Source organism: Epinephelus moara, chromosome 4 (genome assembly GCF_006386435.1).
Source record: "Epinephelus moara isolate mb chromosome 4, YSFRI_EMoa_1.0, whole genome shotgun sequence".
NCBI lineage: Eukaryota > Metazoa > Chordata > Actinopteri > Perciformes > Serranidae > Epinephelus > Epinephelus moara.
In genome coordinates, this window is record NC_065509.1 from 38,502,619 (window position 1) to 38,527,174 (window position 24,556).

The 24,556-nt window shown below is 43.0% G+C and overlaps 1 protein-coding gene across 2 annotated transcripts in view; it reads right to left on the reverse strand.

Moving 5' to 3' along the window:
• The window catches only part of ankrd50 (ankyrin repeat domain 50), a 59,120-nt gene extending 36,939 nt beyond the window's left edge, over nucleotides 1-22,181 (reverse strand). For both annotated transcript variants that reach the window (XM_050041822.1, XM_050041821.1), the window contains exons 1-2: nucleotides 21,948-22,181; nucleotides 19,430-20,582 (exon numbers count right to left, since the gene is read on the reverse strand). In XM_050041822.1, the coding sequence (XP_049897779.1) occupies nucleotides 19,430-19,935 (506 nt within the window). In that variant the 5' untranslated portion in view covers nucleotides 19,936-20,582; nucleotides 21,948-22,181. The remainder of the gene's footprint in view (nucleotides 1-19,429; nucleotides 20,583-21,947) is intronic.
• Nucleotides 22,182-24,556: the final 2,375 nt, after the last annotated feature.

Genomic DNA, 24,556 nt, shown 5'->3' on the forward strand with positions numbered 1-24,556 from the left:
CCCACCCCTCATTAACATTATTTCAGTAAATCAAAATACCCATGTTTACCCAGGCACCCGTTTAGATAACTTTATGACAGTCAGACATTTATTCAACATTAAACACACAAACTCTTTCAATGTAGTTTTAACGACAGGCCTTAATATTTCACCATGGATCATGTTTTGCTATCTGAGGCGCAACTCCGCCACGACATCGACACACACACACAGTCACGCTGAGCGAGAAAGTGATTTTCTTGAGGCGTTTCATTCTCAGTTCATCAGTCTCAATTGGTAGAGAGTGTAGGCGTTTAAATATGTCTCCATCCAACTCAAATTGCATCCATTAATGGGCCCACTGAGGATGATTTGAGCTCACAGAAACATCCAGAGCAGATACAGTCATTTATAATTCAGCTGGCTTTCTTTTTGTGTGTGTGCGTGTGTGTGAGCGAGCTAAATGTTCAGTTATGAGATTATATCAAAGACGCAGAGAGAAATGTGTTCAGCAACTATCATGACAACTAAACATGCAAGATTTTGTCCTCCGTTTGTTTTCAAGTCGAACCCCAACAAATCTCCCTGCAGCATAAATATTGATGTTTGAATATATGTAGTAAGAAGCGGCCCCGCGGCCTCCGGCGATAAAGCAAACATGATGTGAAACATTTTGTATCAAGCATCACATCAATACTCAGCTGAGCACAAAAAACATCAAACAGTTTAAATGCTACATTAGTCTTTTATCAACGGCAAACTGCAAGCTCGACATGGAAAGTACTTGCTCCAGTGCTAATGTGCAACTTCACATATAAACGCTCAGTGAAGCTGCAGAGCCAGCTGATGTTTGTGCTGGAAACAAAGTTCCACTGTGACTGCCACCAACAGTTTGAAGCCGACCATAAGACGTCCGTTTGGGGAAATATCACTTCCCAAGACTCGTAAAATTACTTCCAGTTCAACTGGCCGTGATAAAAAATCAAAAGATCTCATATTAGTGACATTTTAATCTGGGTCTAGGTTAATTAAACGTTTAAAAACAGGCCGAGCAAATCAATTAATCGAAGTGGAAACTTGATTCAGGAGCGGGCAGATGGCTGCGGGGCATCTGAGGCTTCTTCACGGGGAGCTGTTGTGCAGATAAAAATCGGTCACCTTCCAGATGACGGGACTCTTCAGCTACCACTCTTCTTTAATGGAACTGACATTGGTTGTAAAGCTTCGTCATAAAACACTAAAATACTGTTTTAATGAGACTTCCTCTGGATGCTCAACAGCCTGTCACTAAGCCTGTGGCTCCAGAGCCATTCCCTCTAAGCATCTACCATTTTAGGCTTACATTTTACCCGTAGCTCATTATCCTCCGGCACATGGGAGCAGAATGGCTGGGGTGAAGGTCTGTGTGCTTTCAGTCCAAAGTACAGAAGAGGCCATTTTTACAATGGCTTCCCCTCAGTTACTGAGGAGCGTGAGTCCTGACACAGTGTTCAAATTTTCCACGATGAAGTCAAATATCTGAGGACATTTAATGCTGTGTAGAAGGGCTGCCCTTGCCGAAGAATTTTCCTAGTCGACCAAAAGTCGTCATTTAGGCCCATTAGTCGACTAGTCGCCCGCATGTTTACGATATTACTTCATTATTAAATGATATATTTTGGTGGTTTGAGTTGAAGGTGTGAGAAAGAATAGTATCAGTAACATTGTTAACACTGTGCTACATTACAGAGAAATACAAAACCGTACTAATGAACCTTCATTAATATAGGCCTATATTTTATCTACAAGTGCACGTCACACACTGAGCGAGCCGCCTGTTAATGACGCTGTGGGCTAATGGGCATGTAGCTACTTCCATGTTTCAGATGATACGTCATGTTTGTAGTCGACCAATGAAGATGAGTTTACATATCACCTTGGGTTCGTCCTTCACCTTCTCAAAATGATCCCACACTTTGGATTTCCTGCCCGACATGTTATTAACTAGCCTGTGGAATAACCGCAGGTACCAGCCCTGGAAATTAACCTGACGAGGACACTTCCTGTGTCTGTCCTTTCAAATTAAATTCCCTCATGGTCCAGTCATATAGGTTTTGATTTATTTTGACAAAGTGCAGCTCCTGATAGAGTTTAACGTTTTGTTTTTTCTACGACTAAGCGACCAATGAAATCTTGCCGACTAATGACCTCTCTGGTCGACTAATGTTCGGACGACCAATAGGGAGCAGCCCTTAAAACAAGACAATCAAATAAAAACAAATGTCATGCCACATTCGATTACAAAATGATGCTCTAGTTTTGTCTTGTGTTATAAATCTCTCTGCTCAAGTTCAATAAATATATGTTTCCAAACTCAATGAGTAATGTAAAATAACAGTGATCTCAATGTTCACTAAAATAATAGTGAGTATGACTTCTGCCATAACCAACCAGCCCTACCTCCCATCATGCCAACAACAAATAAAAACTCTTAATCAACCATCTGAAACACATTTTCCAAACTGGTTGCCATTCTGGGAGAAAATCAGAGCTGCAACCAAAGATTATTTTCGTTTATTCGGCTGGCAAATATTGTTTGTATTAGCTGATTTTTGTTAGCGTGCAAAATGGTCTGAAAATAAAAATATACTGTTGAAAAATTCTCATCACAAGTCCCCGCAGCCCGAGGCAAAGCCTTCAATTAGCTTGTTTGTCCCGCAGAAACCCAAAAAACAAAAATGTCCACTTTGTATTGAGAAAAGAAATTCTCACATTTTAGACGCTATCATTAAAATGTTGATTGTTTTTGTCAATTAGCTCCTCTATTAATTGTCATTTCAGAGTTAGACGGAACCTTTAAAGTGCAGCGTCGCCTCAGGTGAACTCCGCACAGTTAGATGTGTTTTTGCAAAGCTTCGACAAACTTCAGCTTGTATTCAAAACTTTTCTTTCCCGAGCAGTTTGAACCCTCAGCAGGAAAGAAATCAGTGCAAAGTGTCTCCAACCTCCACACTCTGTCGTCATGTTGCTCAGCCTTTCAGAAACACAGTCGATCACTCCTTCTGATGGCTGCGGCCCACAGAGAACCTGCAGTGCCATCTGGGAGCCTTGCCAAAAGGAATGTCCATCCACAGGGGTGACTGTGTGTGAGCGTGTGTGAATGGCTGTGTCTGAGGCCACGCTGCCTACCGAGACAATCAAATCCACAGTGACAGCAAGTGAGCAAAACAAAGACACATTCTTCTCTCGCAATTCAGCTTCTTTCGGGCTGTCAAAGAGTCAAAAGACACGGACTGCAGACAAAGAAAACTCCACGGGATACTGGAGATGGAGAGAAAATGAGCTCAGGAAAAGCTGATTTAGATTGCCAGACAAACCTCCAGCATACCTGAGCCAGAAAACTCAAAGTGATTCAGCCACACACCATGCTGTTGGACATTTGTACCAACTATTTTGGTTTCTGCTCAAGTCCTCAACATATGCCAAAGCTGACGCCAATTGCTACTTAAGATGAGAAAAAAAGGGGAAGAAGGGGGATGTGAAATGCATCTAATGCACTCACCATCTGTCGTGTTGTGTTCGCGACTGCAGCGACCGTCGCTCCCACCACACTAAGTGCAAAGTGAAGCTTTCAGTGTGACGTTTAGTGAAGATGTCTGGGCCAACAGGGCAGCACCGGGCACCGAGCCAACGCCTTGCAAATTTACACAGCTCATTTTATAGGAGCGGGCGCAGAGCCTGAAATTCATGCCACATACCCAAACACCGCCACGCTCGCACACATAAACACTGACCAGGACGCAGAAGAAGCTCAAAAAAACAGAGGGTGGAACATACAGTCCATGTATGGCCTCAACACGTCTCTATTAAAGGGATAGTTCGGATCATTTGAAGTTGGGTTGTGTGAGATACTTCTCCATAGTCAGTGTGTCACACACAGCAGATGGCGGTCTGCACATCACAATCTTGGAGAAATAGATCTTGATTAAGCCTAGATTTCATCTTAGTTTTTATTGACAAGACAAGAAGTGGCATGACGAAAATGGTCGACTATCGGACATTGAAAGCCTAGAACGGCCGTGCTTGTAATCATCTTCAAATGCCGCATGTGCAACAGGCTGGCAAACTCCAGCAAATAGTCTGCACCCGGATGTTTCACTAGCCAGCGAAAACATGCACACCAGAGCAGTGTCAGTCATTAGTGAGAGTTGTGAGCTGTAATTCTGCAGTAAATAATCAGCCCTGTGTGTCTGACTGTGGAAGGTGGAGCTGCTGAATGGATTTGTGGAGTTTGTTTGTTGCAGCGGTGGCTGTTAGCAGTTAGCACCGCTCGAGTGGCAGCAGAGCAAGCAGCCACCAGCCGCCGGACTTCACAGCTGATTCCCGTGGGGGACACATGAATTAGCCTAACTGGATTTGTTTGGTTGAAAAAAACACAGACAAAAACTATGAAGGGCAAAATATGTGACTAAAACTAAAAAGAATTTTCATCTCAAGAGGAAGACTAAATCTAAAATAGCTGTCAAAATTCACACTGCTATGTAGTCCCATCCAAAGGTAGGTTTTATGCAGGAATATGGTTATAACAGTGAGTTAGGTTAATCTACATTTTTCCAACAGTTAAGTGCAAGTATGAAGTAAAAGGGAAGTAGTAGGTTTAGGGGCAGGTTTAAAGATTTATAACATCAGAATTGGGGATTTTTTCGCAGAAGCTTAACTCATATTTCATGAATTAAAAGATGCATAAATGAAATTAGATAAAATATGGCAACTAAGACTTAAAAAAATCAAATTGTTTCCAACTGTTTCACAAAGTCACACTGGTGGCTTTGGAGAGAGCATAGACGGGAAACCAAGGCTGTAAGAACAGGCTGTCTGATGGAAAAGTAAAGCTTTACCAATATAGCAAACACTTAAACTGTTACAGATTTTTTTAGGTGGCTAAAATACATTTTGCTGCTGCCCCCGTCCACAGCAGCAGATTGCTTTGCTTCCATGCCAGCACTCCTTGCCTGCTTCTCCAAATTGGGAGCACGCCTACAGCCACCGACTGTAGCTAACACACTAACTATGGATAAGTACTTCATACAACCCCACTAAAAAAGATCTGAATTATCCCTGTAATGGAAGAGGGGCCAAGTGGTGAGTCGAGCTCTCGGCTTCAGACGCACCACCACAGAGTGACACTCATCATGATCAGTAGAAAACCAGAGACGCCTTTTCATTAGAAGAACCCCCAACTCTTCATCTAGCATCGAGTCAATTTAGAGGAAGCCTGCTCAGCGTCTTTGCAAAGTCAGGAGAGCTCAGTGCCTCGGAGTTGAACGACAACAGCTGACTCATGCACCGACTCATCCAAAGTGAGGCAGACAACTATCTTGCAGATTCTCCCCTCGTACTTCCTTATGCGATTCCTACATTATGCATAACGTTACTGCAATCATCTTGTTCAAAGTAATCACACTGATGAGGACAATAGGAGTGATGCGAGCGGTGCTGAGAGCAAATGTTCCCAACAGCCAGGCTCAGACACTTAAACTGTATTCTCCCTGTTACATCCGCCATATGCTCCTGTTTCCTCCTCAATCTGTTATCATCTCACTCCAGCTTTATCTGATTGGACATAAACTCCAAATCTAAGGCTTCATTACAGTTTTTGCAAAATGGTTGCGTGTCGAATAAAAGCTGGTTTTCCAAAGCTTTTTATAAATCAGGGGTTTGTTGCAGAGTGGTTACACAGCAGTTATGTAAGCTGTGGACAGACAGATCTACGTTAATTTGTGCTGAGAGCCTTTCATTAGACAGATAACCCTCTGAGGATGTCAACCTTGCTGCAGTGAATGAGTTAGTTTTCAAAAATACAGAAATGGTCATTATATTCATTTGTTCAAAGCGACTGAGTGGAGAAACGTTTTAAAAAATACTTAATAAGCTGCTCCAACAACTGCATCACAAATGAGCTTTAAAGCCGAGCGAACATTTTTTTATTAAGTGCACAATTTATCAACCTGTCCCCTGACATGAAGCTCCTCTGCCCACATTTCATATCTCACTGAGTTATTTGCTACACGGCGAGGGTTGGCTTATTACAGCCGGCTGCAGTTTGGATTTTGTGAAGCTCCGATTCTGATGAATTTCTCACTGAATATTTTATCTCCTCTTTTTTTAGCCCCACTTGCTGGTGATGTCAGTCTCTGGTCTGTCAGTCAGTCTGTCGTTCCACCACTTTGGTCCAGACTAAAACATCCGAACAACTACTGAACAGACTGATAAAGTGTTGTCAAACAAATCAATTTATTGATACACATCGAATCTGAATATTTGAAAAAGCTTCAACACTTATTTTCTGCAGTATCAATACACCGGTACCAACTGTGCTTTCTTGTTCCTTCTTATTAGTAATGTTTACTACAGTCAGAGCAGAGGTTGCGCTAGACTTTTTCTTCGCCGGTCATTTGACCAACAGGGTCATAAAAATCCGGTCATAATCTGTTTTTACCGGTTATTTTAATTTTCGTTTTTAAATGTTAATGAAAGATATTCAAATAAATATTCATTTAGTTTTCGTTCGTTCCTTTTTAATAAATCCAACAAACAAGTTTTAAAGTGTGCATTAATAAGGACATGAACGAAAAGATGAACAGACATCCACACACCCGTGCCATTAGGCTTCGCCCTGGACACACCAGACGGCACTAATGCGTCACTAACGTGTCCGGTGTGTCCAGGGCGTTATGTAGTTATGTCTGTAGGCTCGGTGACACAAAATTAAAATCGTAATGAAGTGATTAGGGTATTGAAAATTGTGTTCGGTTATGCACTGTTGTGTTATTTTAAATTATAAACACTGTATTTTCTCCTCACGTTCCTTAGTGCGTGCTGCTGTTATTTTATTTTGAAAATTGGCCGAATTCTCTCGTCTTTTCTGTGTCCGACTTCCTGTTTGGTACGATCCGCTCGATCCAGCTTGACAGAGGCGCTCGCGGGCACCCGTGAAAAATAGACCAGACGCCGAACTGAAGCGCTGCCTCCGCGGGCGCTCCGCTCTGCTCAGCGGCCTGTGTGGACAGTCAGATAGGTTAACATGGGCGCTGACTGAAAACTGCCTCCGCTGCTGGGCGCTGTGCTTCGGTTCCACGTCCGGTGTGTCCAGGGCGTTATGTCAACAACGCTACATGAAGCAGATGAATGACTTTTTCTCTGCAGTGTGAAAGCGGCAGCCACTTAAACCACTGACTGTGTACTCCGCCGCCAAGTGGGGTGGTTATTGCAACCGGTCAAAATGACTGACGGCCTTCAGATTTTCCGGTCATTGTTGTAAAAAAACGGTCAATGACCGAGAATATCCGGTTAACGCGACCCCTGAGTCAGAGTCATACAGCCTCTGCTACTTACCAAGAAAAGTTACTGTCGTGTTATGGCCTTGTTATATTTATCTTTTTATAATAATAATTAAAAAAAGTTGTGCGCTCAATGTCAATTTTTCCTTGTGGCATCAAAAATGGTAAAAAAAATGTCAAAATCTTTCAAGGTACTGCGTCAAAGTCAGAGTCCCAGTGTACTACGTTAAGGCCCCAATAACACAGAAAGCGTTTTAGCAGCTGGAGGTGGCTTTCTGTAATTGTTTTTAATGAGAACGTCAAGTCATCTCTGCTTTTGCCCCATTGTCCAATCAGATGATTTTAGAGGCGGGCCTTCTGTGGTGGTCACAACAACAAGTTTACAGTTGGTAAACAACGGAGGAGAAACTGGTGGTAGCAGATTGTTAGATACCCAGAGTTATACGGCCCGATGATAGACAGCAGGTTGTCAAACTGCCCCTGAGTCGTCCTAAAATAAGCCTGGAAACGTCCATCATGGAGGAGAAGCTCCTGGACCAACTGGTGGTACTCCCCATGATCCACCCTCTTTTTTAGGGTCTCATGTACCCACACAGATCTCTGTTTATCTGCTGACAGCCTCTCACCCTCAACCAGAGCTACAGACAGTACCCTCTGCCTCAACATTTTAGGAATGAGATACGGATTACCGTGAAATAAATAAGATAAAGGGAAGGTCAGGGTAAGAGGGTGATGGGGTGGTTGCCTGGCTACAATTAACAGGTACAGTTCTGTTTTCACTGCTGAGCTTCCATGCTGGACATCAGGCTACTTCTCCAAACTGGGGGTGTCAATTGATATCTACTGTATTAAATATCCTGACTAAGCATAAGTACCTCATTTATCCACACTTCAAACGATCCGAACTACCACTTTAAACTGATAAACTGATACGGAAATGCTGTATTGAGGCAATGTAGTGCATAGTATGCGCTACCAGAGGTCTGTCTCTACTTGTGGAAGTGGCAGTGTAGACGAGTAAAAAGCCAGCCAGCCACGGCAGAGAGAGAAAGCAAGAATAACAGCCAAAATATTTTCACATCTAACTTGATGAATTTGGGGTACTATCAATTAGAGTTAGTTATTGTGGAGCAATTATTGACCTGTGTGTTTTCTGATGAGTTAACAAAGCCATGAAGCTGGTCCTGGTTTGGTGAAAGAGACCAACTTGAACTCAGAAGGTGTATGGTTGTATTTCTATGTTTAATAAGGTGTGAGAATATTACTTTTCTTGACATTTTGTGAGTTTATTAGACTAAAAAAGCTAAGAGATTTTGTGGAATGCAGCAAACTCGCCGCTCTGAAATGTCAGGATGGTATTGAAAAGCAGATACCACCCGAGCCTAATTGGCACCAGCATCACAACATTTCTAAAGCTCCCTGGCCCCACTCTCTGAAAACTGAAAAAACTCAAGCATGTTCCACTTCAGGCGACGCCTCAGTCACTGACCTCAAAGCAGGTGTTTTCCAAAACTTGTCAGCAGCACATTACCTAATACACTGACATAACACATCAGCAAAAAAAAAACAAAAAAAAAAATCCAATCACTTCTGAATGGTCCTGTAAGTATTTAAAAAGTGCTTGTTCCTGCCGTTCTTTAAACATGCTGGACAATGCGAGAATCTGATCTCGGCTTAATGGATTTGCACAATCAATTCTGTGCTGGATCCCGAGCAGACAAATGCCTCCAGCTGTCTGGGAAACAATGTCCTGGAGACTGCTTGGTCAGGGGGAAGTGAGGTGCATGTGAGAGCCAAAAATGTGGGGGACTTTAACAAAAAAACAAAGGTTTCTTTTAAAAAAAAAAAAAGAGCCCAAAATGGGTCTCTATAATCGACCCTTACTAATGTCCTTAAAAATTCAAAGTTAAGTCGAATCTGATGATCTTTGAGACGAGGTCTTATGATGTTTTTGATTGCAAACACCCTGTCATGGGACTGGTCGCACACAGTAATCACTTTGTTTTTGTGAGGGCGAGGGCTGCATCTGGGAGCCCATCCTAAAATCTAACACATCCCCCACCCTTCAATTACGTCACACCCGAGTGCTGCTGTTAAAAAGTCTGATTCTCCTCTGACCTGACATTTTAACTCATTTTCAGTCAAGTCATAATTAAAAACAATCAACACCAGCCTCCTAAATTATCAGCGAACTTCTTCACCCCGATGACGCAGCCTATTAATGATTTCCAAAAGTGTAAACACAGTGCACACTTCTTTTCTGGCCGCCACAAATACCTGGGATAACTATTCCAAACCCCCCGAGCTCTTCCCAACCCAGACGAGGTGTGCATTCCTGGCCAGCCATCCAATACTGTCAAAGGAATCTGAAATTTCATCCTTTTCAGCCCCCCTCCCTCCCTCCTCTCCCCGCCGACACTCCTGCCTCAGTTTGCCTCCGAACCGCTCTCTGCTCCCCTCACACAACTGTCTTTGTGTGCAGAAAGCCTCAACACATGAATACACACACTTCACATGGATTTCAACACACACAGGTAAACCTGCAAGGTGTGCGGTGTGAGCCAAGGAAGGATTTTGTGTTCGGCTTTACCGCAGTTCAACAGATTTCTGGTGACAAAGGGCAGCAGTCTGAGCTGTCTGGCACTGATGAAATGTAATCCTAATAACAGAGTGCTGAAACAAGGACTGCATCATCAACAAAGTATTTCATAAAGAGATGCACCGATTGCAGTTTTCTTAACCAATCGGATTTTTTAAAAGTCCAACCTGCTGATTCTGATTTTCTTTCTTTCTTTATAAAGGCTTTAATTGACAGCATGCACAAACATATTTAAAACTTTGCTTTAAAGCTGCTGGAAATTTGGCTTAAAATAGTAAAAATACATATGTGATGTCAAAGTGTCTCATTGTGCATCCAACAAAGTCTGAGTGACAATAGATGTTCGTAAGCATTAGAGACCCTCGTTCAAAAACAGCTCATTTGGCAACTCTCAGGATTGTGGACTCGTCTTCAGATCAACTTTGATTGACAGCTCCTTTTCAGTTCATGTAACGTTACCTTCTTATTTTCGTTTCGGTCGCTAGCGTTTACACGTTCTCCTGCCACAAAATAAAAATACCAAGAAAGCTAACGAGACTTACTAGCAAACAAAGACAGACCACCCAAATCTGTGTTTTTATCTAACTCTACTTCCCAGAGTTTGGTGCTAATCATTTTAGCATTTTCCATTCACTAACATAAAACGGTTAGCATTAGCTTTACGATGTGAAACTTTTGAGCTTATTATCAACAACCCCAGTAGTCTGCTAGTTATGTTGACCAATCGGCTAATTAGCAGACTACTTGGATAGACCCCCTATATTTGTGTTTTTATTGAGCCATTCTACTCCTGGATAAATAAACTACCATACAACTTTAATTAAACGCCCAGTCCCCTTTACTAGTCCCCCGTGTGGCTACACATTTTGACAAAAAAAAGGCCTGTCTCAATTAGAGGCCTGGTCTGGTTGCCAAGCAGCTTCTTCAGATGTATAAAAGTGGGTTGTTGGTTTCCTCAAATTATGTGTCCATTCCTCGATTACCCTGTAATTTATTCATATTCCTTCAGTCCATAAGGGTCCTCAGATCAAAAGAATCAAAAAGGTTTCTCATAAAAATCAATCCAAGTTATGACTATTGTTTTAAGAGGATAAAGAGGTGTTGTGTTAGTGTGCCCGGTGCCGTAACTCCCTCCTGATGTGCTCTGTCGGAGCTATATCAAAATTAAAGATGTATAATTGATATTTAATGTACTATTCATGCTGGTTTACATACATTTGATTGTATTTGCTGAGCAACAGTTTTGTGTGAAAGGAATTAAAGGCCTGTCCCAAATATAAGCCTGTTGATTTCAGTGATTTAACCCAATAATAGCCCAGGCTACTAATTGAAGTTTTACGGAAGTGTATTAGCATCTTCGATCCACTTACATAAAACAGTTAGCACTAGCTCTGCTATGCTATACTTTAGAGCTACTTATCAACGTCATGATTAACACAGATTTGGGTGGTAGCCTATACCACAGTCTGCTCATCAGCTGAAAGGTCCAGTGTGCAGGATTTAGTGGCATCTAGAGGTGAGGTCGCAGAACTGAAATTTCTCCAGTGTGTGTGACGTGTAGGAGAACGATGATATCGCAGTAACTTAAATGGCCCTATCAAGAGCCAGTGTTTGATTTGTCCATTCTGGGCTACTGTAGAACAACATGGAAGTGGACCCACGTCATATAAGGTAACAAAAACACAACAATTCTTATTTTCAGGTGATTATGAACAAATCAAAACATAGGTATGAATATAATACACCATTTCTGCCCATACATTTCCCTGAACCCTACACACTGATCCTTTAACACAGTAGCTTCCAAAGCATGTAGCATGCGTGGGAATGACTATCGGCTATTACTAAAACAGACCAGCTGGTCACTGGTCATGGCCGATCAAGCTGAAAATCAACCAGTTTGGAGGTTTCATTTATAAAACAGTGCGTAGGTTTCATACTAAAAATGTACGGACGGACAAAAGCCAAAAGAAATTCAACAATTTCTACAATCAGGCTTCCACCTTAACATCTGCCAATTTCCCGTCTCCAAAATGTTCGTAAGCATGGGTCAAAGTTTTCTGTGGAAAGTGGCGTACACCTCTTTCAGGCCTCGTTTTGTGCCTCTACTGAATCAGTTTCTTCCTATGACCCGTAGGATCCAAAATAAACACAAAAAATGTGCCAAAGTTTGGATCAGTTCAGAACAGTTTGGATATTTCAAAGAAGTCATTTTCTTCTTCTTCACTGCTTTCATCACTGCTTTGAAGGGGGCAGACTCAGTTGGATGAAGGTCCAATCAGAGTTTAGCAGTGTTTGAATTCAAATGTGATGACAGTTGTGGGGTTGTTTGCTCATGTTGCCAAACCACTGCCGATCAGATGTAATCAAACCACTCCCACACAGCTCTTATGAAGCACATCAGCTTAGTTTAAAGTGTTTTTCATGAATAACAATTAAAGACATTTTTTAAAGACTAAAATTGTTGCATATTTACTAATAAAAACTAAATTATTATAATATTTTGGACTGTTTTCTTACATGTCACAGACTAAATGATTACAGCTCTCCTTTGTGTTCATGAATGAGTCTGAACTCTTTCTCTGTGAGCTATTACAGGAGCTGCATCACAGCTTTATTTATTGAGTGGGATAACAATAATATGAATGAGTTATGTATGCCCACACAAGCATGTAGGCACATCCACACACACAAACAAACCCTTAGATAAACACACACACACACACCATCCGCGGTGGAGTGGAGACAGAGGCTGGCCTCAGAGTGCTGAGTCATCGATGCAGCCGCACCAGTACTGCTGTTTCTCCTCATTTGCTCAACTGGAGTTGATGCGTCACACTGGGAGCCTTTTTTTTTTTTTTTTTGGTTCCTAAAACGTGGCCCTAATCTGCAGCGAGTTTTCCACAGCCGTGCACCACATGAAAGGCACAAGGCCGCTTTCATTTAGTGTCCCTTAACCCCAATAAGCTGGGCCGCCCGTGAGCAACAGTCAGAAAGTCAACACAAAAGGAAAAAACCCACAAAGCTCCCTCGAAAAACTCTATAAAAACGTCGGAGTTGGTTTTAGTTAAAACTGAAATGTGCCCCAACTTGAACTGTGCTCGGACATGTTCCACTAATCTTCCATTATTTAGTTATTTCTCCTATTTAGGTGACAGTTAGATCACAAGTCAACAAGACTTCTCTGCAAACATGTTTATTCATATCTCCTCTCTGCAGCTTACAATCTCCTACATTTCCAAGATCCAATAACTAGAATTCACTTGTCAAAATGTACTAAAATCAAGTTTGCTGTGAGCCTGTAATACTGTTTTGTTGAATGACAACTTAAAAAATCCAGACAACATTCATGTTCACTGGAGGCGACCAGAATAGATCTAATCACGCCTCTGTTTTGACTGACGTCACTACTTATCTGATTTATCAACAGTTACTTGGAAGAAAGCAACAGGCGCAGTTTTACAGACGAGTGTTTGATATTGCTGCCAGAAAATCAACATTTTTAACCGTCGAAAAAATATCAGAACCGTAGCATCAATTTCCTCCGCGGACACGCCGAGGGAATAAAACACTGCCAAGAAACTTCAAATCCCGTTCACAAATTTAAGCCTCGGTCATTCATCAATTCTGAAGCCTGTGCCCTTTACAGCGAAATAAAAAACTTGTCCAGCTGCAATCCAAGCCTAACTCTGTGTTCCACGGAGAACAGCCCGACAACAGATCCACATAAGGTCACACCTAAACTAAAAGGCAGCTTTGTCCCATCAGCAGAAAGAGAAAAACCTGTTGCCTTTAGTTTGACCCACATGCCTGGGTTAAATCCACCTATTTGACGCCGGCTCTTTTGTCCAGGAGGGAGAAAGTGAGGCATGTTGGACGGCTGTAGAGTCATTCAAACTGGAGAGTGCAGTCAAAACAGGCAGTGGCCTCTGATAAAGCTAAGACAGAGCTAAAGATACAGAGGAATGTGCTTTGGCTTTGTTGAGAAATAAAATCCTTGATGGTGCACTACAACCCAAAGTGTCAAACCCTTCAGATAATAAAGCGCAGTCACAAGTATCAGGTGTATTGTCTGAACAAGACAACAGCTCGTACTGGTGGACTTGAAGCAAAGAAAAGGCAAACTGAAAGATGAGACTGTCTCTTATCTGGAGACTGTGGCTCATGATGACCTTTGCTGGCAGGCATCTGCCCCGCTAATGCATCACATTACCTTTAGTAGTATATAAAATAAAAATGCATTCTAGTACGGCAGAGCGATGCGGCTGACATCAGTGTAACAGTATTTAGTAGGGATGGTTCTCTATTAAATATTAATATCAAGGCTGAGAATAATGATGACTGTCATTACGGGCTAAAGCTGGGGTAGGCAGAAATCTGGAAAAGGAAAATACCAGTAATAATAAATACACCCTCCACGGGCATATGCACATGCTTCAGTGTTTCCCATATAGTGATTTATTCATTCATTCATTCATTTTCTGTAACTGCTTATCCTGTTAGGGGTCGCGGGGTGCTGGAGCCTATCCCAGCTGACATTGGACGAGAGGCAGGGTACACCCTGGACAGGTCACCAGACTATCACAGGGCTGACACATAGAGACAGACAACCATTCACACTCACATTCACACCTACGGACAATTTAGAGTCACCACTTAACCTGCATGTCTTTGGACTGTGGGAGGAAGCCGGAGTACCCAGAGAAACAATGCTAACCACTGCACCACTGTGCCACCCATTGATTTATTTATCCTTAATTTATTGTTCAGTTGCCAGCAGTTCATTTGCTCAGCCCCTCCTTGCACCACTTTCTCTCTGTTTATCAGACCACAAATGAGACAAGAATTAGCTGCTAGCCACCCCACAGTCCATCTGCCTCACTCCCCGCTGCTGTGGACTTCACAGGAGGAGAGCGGGCTGAAGATACTTGCACCGCGCATCACAGCGTCGATGCCTGCCTCTAGCACAGTGGTTTCCAACTGGTCCAGCCACAGGGTCCAGATTTCTCCTTAGTCATTAGTTCAAGGTCCACACAATTTAATACATTTAGTGTCATACTTGTGTTTGGCCGTGTCGTTGAGTTAGTTTGCTGTCTCTGTCAAGTAGCGGTCTGTTAGTCACTCAATCTACAGCAAGAAATGGCACTTCAAACTAAAAGCTCTGTGCCGGAAATTCACTGTATTAAAAATCAGTGATCAATGTCATTTCTGTTTGTCATTGATGCTGCTCTGTTCTGTTCCTGGGGCGTCTTTACTGCTGCTCTCCCTGCCTTAGGCTTTCCATGTAGGCGCATGGAAGGGCAGAGAGGTGTGCTCTCTCCACCTCAGGCTTTCTGCATAGGCCACAGGAAAGGCAGAGGGGCCCCAGAACGGAGCCATACCACCAAATATAATACTGTAAATGGAAATAAAGTTTTCTTTGACTAAAGTGGTCCTGACTGAATTTTGTTTTTTGTCTTTCTTTTTGATGAGTCTGTCTTCCTTCGTTCGTTGGGTGTCTTTGCAGTGAAGGCAGTTGTTGTCAATGCTGCAACTTTCTCTGCATTCCTTCTGGATTCTCCACCACTGAATCAGGCTTTCACCAAAGGGACGTGCACTCACATCTGCATTTGTAGAACAGCCAACAGGAACGCCCTCTCTCTCTGAAACGACCTGTGGTCTGCCAAACCTCCCGTCACGGGCTAGATTTTCTAAAGCCTGAAACCAGAGCCAAGAGGAGGTGCAGGAGTCTAGTGTTCTCTCAGACCAGTTGAATTACAATATGCTTTCACTTTGCTATGAAGCCAAAACTGATCTGCCAACCTCAGCTTTAATCTATATTCTTTACATTTAATTAATGAATTAATGAACAAATACTAAAAACGTCCCATCACAGGTTCCTATAGGTCATGGTGACATCTTCTACTGATGATTTATCTAACTCAACAGCCCCAAACACAACGACATTCACTTTACTATCAGTGAAGATTAAGAAAACCAACATACAGTCACATTTGTGAAGCTGGAACCTGCAATTTATTGATAGGAAATTACAAAACTTCTCTTTAAATTGCCCAAACTCTGGCTGGCTGTGGCTGCAGATGTACAGATGGGAAAAGCAGTGATCAAGTTGCGCCGAGCTTGGACGTAAACCCGTGTCTGAACCAGTTTCAATGTTTTAACACAGCCCTGGTGATTACTAACAACAAACAGATTGTTTGTCTTTGACTGGGCTGAAGAATTCGACAGGGGCCTCTTGCATTCACTCACTAACTAACATTTAAAATCACAGCTGGAAGGGGGTCAAAAGCTCCCCAAAAATCTGTGTTAAACAAGACCCTTAACTAAATGAAACTTGTATAACTTTTATTGAGTAAAGTGCAGGCTTGAATTGGTGCAATCAAAACGAGGCACGCACCCCTCTGTGAGTTTTTATCCCTGACGTAAATTACTGGTCATAATGTTGGAATAATAATAAAGTTTTACACCCTTCCATTTCTCGCTCTTGTATTTTTTTTTTTTAAATGTCACTGCCAGATACAGCCGACAATCTTGGCTTCCTGAAACCAGATAGCATCTAGAACAGCAGGGAAGCCGCTCAGATTATTTGTGTACAACGGTGCCTGGAATGGTTTTACACCTGAGATGGCGATAAGGCATTCACCAAAGTGCTCATTTGGCCCACAAACAAAACAGGCTGCGGCGATAAGCGTGGTGTCTTTGTTGTCCGCAGATTTAGGGCCTGAGGTTCGGAGCGGAGTATTTTGCTCCATGAGGCGAGGATGAGCAAATGTGACTGTCTGCGAAAGGGCCTCGACTTCCTGCGTGACACAGAGCAGATCTGAAGTGAGAAGTCCGCTCCAGCTGGGTTCAGTCTCTGTTTATGTCCCCACGATAACCTGCCTTTTATCTGAGAGGGTCAAACTGGAGTCAGAGTCGTCGGTAGAGGCGGCGTGATTACAAGCAGATGACAAGACGAGCGCTCACTTCCTAGGGAAAAAGCGTGGACTGAGCTGTTGACTCTGGTGAGCGTTTAAAAAAATTATTTACCTTGCTGAACGTTTGACCTACTTTTTCCCCCCGTGTGTGTGTGATGTTGAGATGGTGCAATAAGCGTCACCAGATGGCCAGACAAGAAGCGTGCATGTGTGTTCAGTGCTGCATTCCTGCCTGTGTTGCATACACTGCCTGACCTATACTGTGTCGACGAGTCATGCGTGGAGCCCACATACACACACGCTCACGTGCAGCTCCGCTCAAAGCCTCTGCCTACAATAACAGTCCATCTTGATCGCGTTACATGCCCGGGCAGGGCGCTGGAAGTCCACAAGCCTACTGTAATTCAGTTTCACATGTGCACCTTGTCTTTCTGCAGTCTCTCAGGTCAGTCAGTCAGTCGGTGAGTCAGTCGCAGTTCAAAGCTGCGTCCTCGTCTCCTGAGTCTCCGACCACCTGAGCTCGGCTGCGACTTAAAAATATCTGACCTTTCTTGAATCGGAAGCCAAGTGGGGACAGTCCCACCCAGCATGCCACACCAGGGGGGAAAACCAACAAAACCATGACATCAAATAAAGTGGAGAGGCTGCCGAGGCGGAGCTATGTGGTGAGTGTGAGCAGTCAAAAAAAAAAAGAGGGGGAGGGGTGCATCAGGGTCAGGAGGTGGAGAGGGAGCAGAGGGGGAGGGGCTGCATTTTACATTTCTAGGCAAAGCAGATTCCTAGATTTCAAACATTACCTGGGAGCACCAGAGGAGCTCAAATCTGAATGTTCTTATTTCAGATGGTACTCATTATATTACTATATAATCTATTTTTGTTTTTATATGTTTTAATGGTTTAGCTGCTTTCTATGTTGCTGACATGCTCAGAGTACACACCAGAGAGATCCCTTAGATCATCAAATAAAGGTCGACTCATTGTGCCTGAAATCAACTCTCAATCAGCTCATCATGGTCCATTTCTCTGGAAATCTTTTCCACATGAAGTACGCTCTGCTGAAACAGTGTTTTCTTTTGAAAGCAAACTAAAAACGTATCTTTTTTTTCACAAGCTTTAATGTATATTTTATTTCTTTTAGGAATTATTAGTATTATTATTGTTATTATCTCCTTTTTTTAGAATAATGATAATATAGTACTCTCTTGTTTTGTTTGTTTTCATCATGTCCTGCTTGTTTTTATATATTTATTGCTTTTTTATCTTATGTGATACTTTATGTTTGTCATGTATGATGTATCTTCAGCACATTGAGTTTATGCTTGACATATGAAATGTGCCATATAAACATGGACAGCAAATAATATACGCAGAGTTTTGTTCCTAACAACTTATACTACAGGTGATTTCAGGCTTGATTTGAGTTTTATCCAAAACTCAAGGATATTCAGTTCCTAATGACTAATTTCCCCTGACGTTTAAATGCATTTTAAACTTATGCTGCGTTCCATTTACCTTGGAAGTCAGAGGTTGGAGCTGGGAATAACATCACACCTGATACAACATGTGGGAGAACCAAGATGTCGGTGGTGGTACCAGTAGCAACACTATAGCAACACGTTCACAGACAGAAGCTGGACAGGACTGCGTGTTTTAATGAGACTAATGTGCTAATAAACAGTATAATACTACAGCTTTCACTACTGTTGATGCACAGAGCAGCCATATTGGATTCTGAGGTCGGGATTGGTGAGATTCCTCCAACTTTCAGAGTTGGAAATCAGACATCGGGGGGCGTTCCAGTTGAAATTTTAGATGGAAACTCGTGAATTCTGACTTCCCAGTACAAATGAAACGCACCATTAGACTAAATGACTCGTCTAACAGTAAGAAAACATTCAGAAAACAGTCAAAATTGAGCACAATTTCACCTTTAAGGATAAATATTGTCCAAAAAAATGTTGCATATGTTATGAGAGCCATGTGAAGTAGTTAATCGCATTTTTCAATAATCAAATCATATTTTGATGGTGTTTCTGGTGACGTCCAGTGAGGGTAGCAGTGTTTTATCGACTAATCGTGCACATCCCTGGTAAATATTCATAAAAAAGAGAGAAGCAACAAATATTAATTTCTGGGAAACAATTATTTGGCAGTTTTGCTCGATAACTGACAATTAATTGTTTAATTATCTATTGATTCATTCTCCATTGAGCAGCTAAACAACCACAACTTAGAGCCAGGTGATGAGGAGAAAGTCAAATATCACTATATTTTTAACAAATAATCATCAGTAATGTGGATATAATAACTATGTGGCTAAAGGCAGGTGATACAACAGCTAGAACAGTCTGATAGGCTCAGACAGTTACATCACTTTACCGTGATGCAGCCTTTAAAACTAGAGAAAGACGACACTTAAGATATCCAAAATTTAGGACGATATCTAGACTCCTAACGATATTGATATCAATATATTGTCCAGCTCTACCATCACCTGATGGATCAGCTCCTCGTCTGTCTCAAGACGAGCTTATCTGTGAAATCATTTAACTGTAGTTGACAGTAAGTAGAAGGAAAAGAAGTTGCTGTATCTGTGTGAGCATGTTCGTCCTTACCTCTTGAAAGCCTCTGTGGGGTTCCTCTCACACTCTCCAGGCTGCAAAGTGCTCTGCACAGCTGGGTCGCGCACCTTCTCCTCATATCCCGGCACCAGCCCGCTGCGGCAGATCTGAGCCACCAGACCTCGGATGAACCCGCCGACACACAGCGTGTCCGAGTCGTCCGCCCGGCAGAAGTGGAAGGCCAGGCTCTGCTGCTGCAGACCCCGGTGTGTTCCCTGGGCCGACGTGGGCCACAGCAGCTCCGTGCACAGTGCTGTTTTCCCGCTGCCCGGACCCCCCACCAGCAACACCCCCCAGGAGCTACCTGACTTTGTGGATCCTGCTGTCAAGGTGCCGGGGTTGGACGCACCCCCGCCGGGCGTCAGCGGGGGCTGCTTGCTGGGAGTGCTGGTCACTCCGCTGAGGTTGTTGGTTTTCTCCTGGAGGCAATGCTGGATCTTATGGAAGACCCACTCCCGGCAGTAAAAGCGCTTCCCCTGCAGCAAACTGGTTTGGGCCATTTTGATCTCGTGCTGCTGTTCCACCTATTCCTCCTCTTCATAGGGGTCCCTCCATTCTGACCCTCACATTTTCAACTCCAGCAAAGGTCGGCTGTAAATCTGAACATCCATTTCGCCAGCTGAAAATGTGCCTCTCAGAGAGCAGCTTGCAGTCTCACCGTCCTTGGCGTTGATGTTAAGAAAAAGCCCGAGTGAATGCAACTTGAGTGAAAGTAGAGAGGAGGAGGCAGAGCTGCTGCAGATGGCAGGAAAAGCAGGCGAGCTACGGTGCGTTACAGAATATCTAGGTCAAAATAAAAAAATAAAAAAAAAGAGGAAATCAAAATCGAGACTCAAACCATAGATTTTCCACCAACTTTTTCCACAGCTTTCCCACTGGATGAACTGAGTGCTCCTTGTTATTATGAGTGTGTCGCCTTAGCATGGCGCTGGGCATGGCAGGGCACCCGGCTCTTGAGTGCATCCACTGGCAAACTCAAGCCACCACCGCTTGATACAATTAGCCATGGGAGTTGCTGATATATTTCCGCTGATGCATTTCAGATGCTACCGGGGGTGACCAAAGCGCGTTTCCATTACATTAACATGGAGGAGGCTGCCAGGACAGAGTCAATCTCTCCAATAACACACGAGGCCTGGCTCTTTCCCTGGAAAACAGGAGACAGAAATAAAGGCGAGATTAGGACACATTTCAAATGCAACTTCATGCTTTACGCTAATGCACCGTCTCACTGGAGGAGACGTTTGTTGACATGCAGTCTTGGAGGGGAGGAAGTTGTAAATCAGTGCAGTTATTGGCTTACGATGCGCATTACTGTTGCAGATATTCCTGCAGCAAAACATCTCCCACACAAGCTGCAACAGTTTGCCACTTTTATACTATATGATGCACACAGTTGTGGGTACTCTCCAGCCCACAGAGAAGGGTTAACTCTGCTCCTGCAGCAACAAAAAGGTGGTGCGTTTCATCGCTTTCATCCTCCACATCCCACATCACCGCCCGCCTGCCCTACAACTGAATTCTTGGCAGGGGTTCGTCCAGTTTCTCTAGTCTATCCACTGATCCCCCCTTCCTTCCTATGTGGATTTAAATCCCAAACAGGCCACATCCGTCCTGAACTGTGGAGAAGGGGAAAGTCCAAACGAAAGGAAAGAAGAGGAGAGACAAGAGGAGACGAGAGGAGGTGAGAGGAGAGGACCCCTTTTTCCCTGCACTCACAGGGTGGAAGTGGGACGTAACCCCACCTAAAAAAGGGGGTTAATGGGTTTTTAAGGTGGCAGAGATCTTTATAACAGAAAATATGATAGTGTGTGATTAGGAGGTGGTGTTCAAGTGCCATGATGATGGATGTGTAAGAGGGGAAATGGCATTAAAATGTCAGCTTTTCTTGATTTCTGGTGCTTTGTTTTAAAGCTTAACCACCTTTTCATTCAGCCTTTCATCACTGTCTGCTCTCTACATTGGTGCAAATGCAAATATTGCCCAGACACACACACACTCACTGAGGGAGAAACACACACACACACACACACACACACACACACACACACACACACAGTCTTGCTGGTTACTTTGTACCGCTGCCAAATAACAAGGTTTACCACGGGCTGCCATGCCACCTTTCTGTTTTTCCAAGGCGCTCCCTGCCCCTCCGACACAAAGCTCAGCACATACATGTGAAATAAACCAACAGTCAGTTGTTTCCAGGCGAGAGGCGACAAATAATCAATCAAACGACATGAATCCACTCCGGCAGCACAAGTCTTTGTACGGCCAGACAAACCTCACCCATTTCAGATGGGATACAGTTTGCACCTATGGGGGCTCCTCTTTAACAAACACAGCCCAGCGAACAGTTGCATGCTTTCAGGAGAAAACCCCCCAAATATTAAATGTTAAATACACCCTGTGGTGTCACTGCAGTCCACACAAACTGTCCCTTAAACTTCATTTAAGCCAATTGTGGAGCGGTTCAGTTTGTGGCCACAGTTTCAAACCGTTTTCCTCTCACCTCTCGCTGATTCCCTCTTGGCGTGTGTTTTGGGGAGGCTGCTGTTTCCGTAGTCAGCTCCCTCTCTGTCCACGTTATGAGAAGCCTTCAGGTATAAAGCCGTGTCCTCCGGTTTAAAAGGAGTAAAATCGCATTTAGGAAGCGTCTTTTCTTTGAATCGGTGTTTAGTGTCGGCGGCGGCTCCTCCTGCTGCCCGACACAGCTCCACAGTGAGCCGACTGACTCTCCGCCTCCAAACACTCTACATCTCTCTCCCCTGCATACTGAGCACACACCATAATGAGCCGCGCAACGTCTGCTGGGAGTTGGAGTTTTCACCACGTGTCGCCATAAGGGGGTTACTAATGTTTGATTGAGTGTTAAATAAATGCAAATTATCTATTATCTTCTCTTAGAATAAACACTTAATCTCCATTGACTTCTTTTATGTCATGAGAAGTACATATCTATATTTAAAAGTTTATCAATAAAATAAAAATAGTAAAAATCCCGACTTAAACACCATAAAACAAGCAAGATGGGATGCTAATATTATTTTATTTCCATGCCTTAAAGGTCCACTGTGTCAGGGTGCTTTCATAACTGCCTTGATTGGTTTGGTGCGTCAGTACACTGTGGCCTGCACCATTGTCAGCATTTATACTTGTGGTGGTGTGTCTGTGTCACTCTGCAGTTACACCTCCAAAACACTAGTCTGCGATGGGGTTTCTGTGAAGTGCTGTGAAGTGTAGTTGATTCAAAACACACATTAAACACACATTAAACACACATTAAACATGGCTTAATAGAGACAGTTTCAAACACAAGTACACAAATCAGATTCACTATAACTCGCAGCATTCACAGACAAACACTTGTCTTTATCTGGACACATTTTCCCCAAAAATACAACATGCTAATGTTATTAGCACAAGCCTATGGCATTTTACATTGTATAATTTAGCCTAGCTGCTAGCAGACTTTTCCTCTACTCATATGAAGCCAGGGACAACAGCAACATTTAACAAAGGTGATTTTACAAAATTCATCTCCATTACAACTCACAAGGTTCACTGACAAAACAACTGTCTTGTACTAAACACATTTTCCAAACAAATATAACATGCTAACGTTATTAGCACAAGCCTATTGCATTTTACATTGTATAAATTAGCCTAGCGATAAGCAGAGAGTTCCTCTGCTCATATGAAGCCAGGATAAATCTGAGGGAAATGGTTTCAGCTTACAGAAACAGACAGGAGGTCTGTGTCACCACGAGGTAAAGTTAGTCAGGCTATGGTGTGGAGTACAGCATTGATTCGATGTGGAAGTTTAAGTCCAGCATAAGTGCGGTTCGTTTGGGCAGGTGTGAACACAGCAATCGTACTCAGGTGTGCATCAAAACACCTCGTTTTCAAACTGTATGGTTTGACTAAAATGAACAATGACAGCAATATAGTCCACGATGAGCAGCGCTAAAATCAACCTGCGTAGTTGTCCCTCCATTGTGACATTAGAAAGTGGCATATTTATCTTGCAAGTGTACTCTTCTTCAACGTTTGCTTTACTTCCTGGATTCTTCCCACATGGAAATTCTGACCAATCAAGAGCAGCTTTCTCACACAAGGCATTTTATCTGGTCTGCTTGTAAATGCTGCCGTGAGAACACGAACCAACTCTAGGCAATTATACAACTTAGCAAAATTAGTCCCTGATTCAGACCAAAGGAGACGACTCTAGGTCTGAGAGCAGCCTTAAACTGGTATTGATTCTTTTAGGTCTTTCCAGGTGGCTAAAATATGTTTTGCTGCAGCCCTGTCCACAGCACTGACTGATGTGTTTTAATACTTTTTATTATTTGTTTGTTTATGGTACCCATGACCTCCTGAAGAGCAGTATTGATACTGAGTAGACGTCTCAGTGAAATGAAATAAATTGATTGACCTGACTGAAATGTAGAATGAGTCCCATAACACTCTGAACATTCCTCTTTTTTCCTCCGTCCTTGTCCCTCCGCAATCTCACAGAACATATAAAATCCCGCCATAAAAATATTTTATTAAAAGCAGCATCAAAACAACTTCGACTGATTTTTAAGAAAGCCAGAAATCTGAGGATGAAAGGTAAAATCTAAACACTTTTTAGTGAACGTGTGTTTATGCATCATGGTGGCTGGTTGGTAACAGAGAGAACGTGCAAACATTCCTGGGTTGAATGCTGCCGATGTTTCTTTGATGCTACAGTGAAATATGGCTTTTGGAGTTGACACGAGATGCGATATCTTTCGTCTTTAAAAACCTGATGTAAAAGTTGTCAGCTCCCTGTTTCCATTCTGCCCAAGGCTTTCCATGTCAGGGAGGAGATGCTGTGTGTTTGCAACATTCACCCCGTGGCTGTTGATGAGTGGGTTCGGACAGCAGTGCAGATTCATACAGCAGTGGACACACGAGCATCAGCCTACTCTTTATGAATTATATCTTGAACTCAACAGAATCCTGACTCATGGAAAGGTATCAGTGCCACAGGTAGTATGAGCCAAACACTGGAGCAGCCTCTGTCCCACATTACCACACTGATTCAATTATTCATAGTTAGTTACGTGTGTTTGTAGATCAGCTGGGAAATAATGA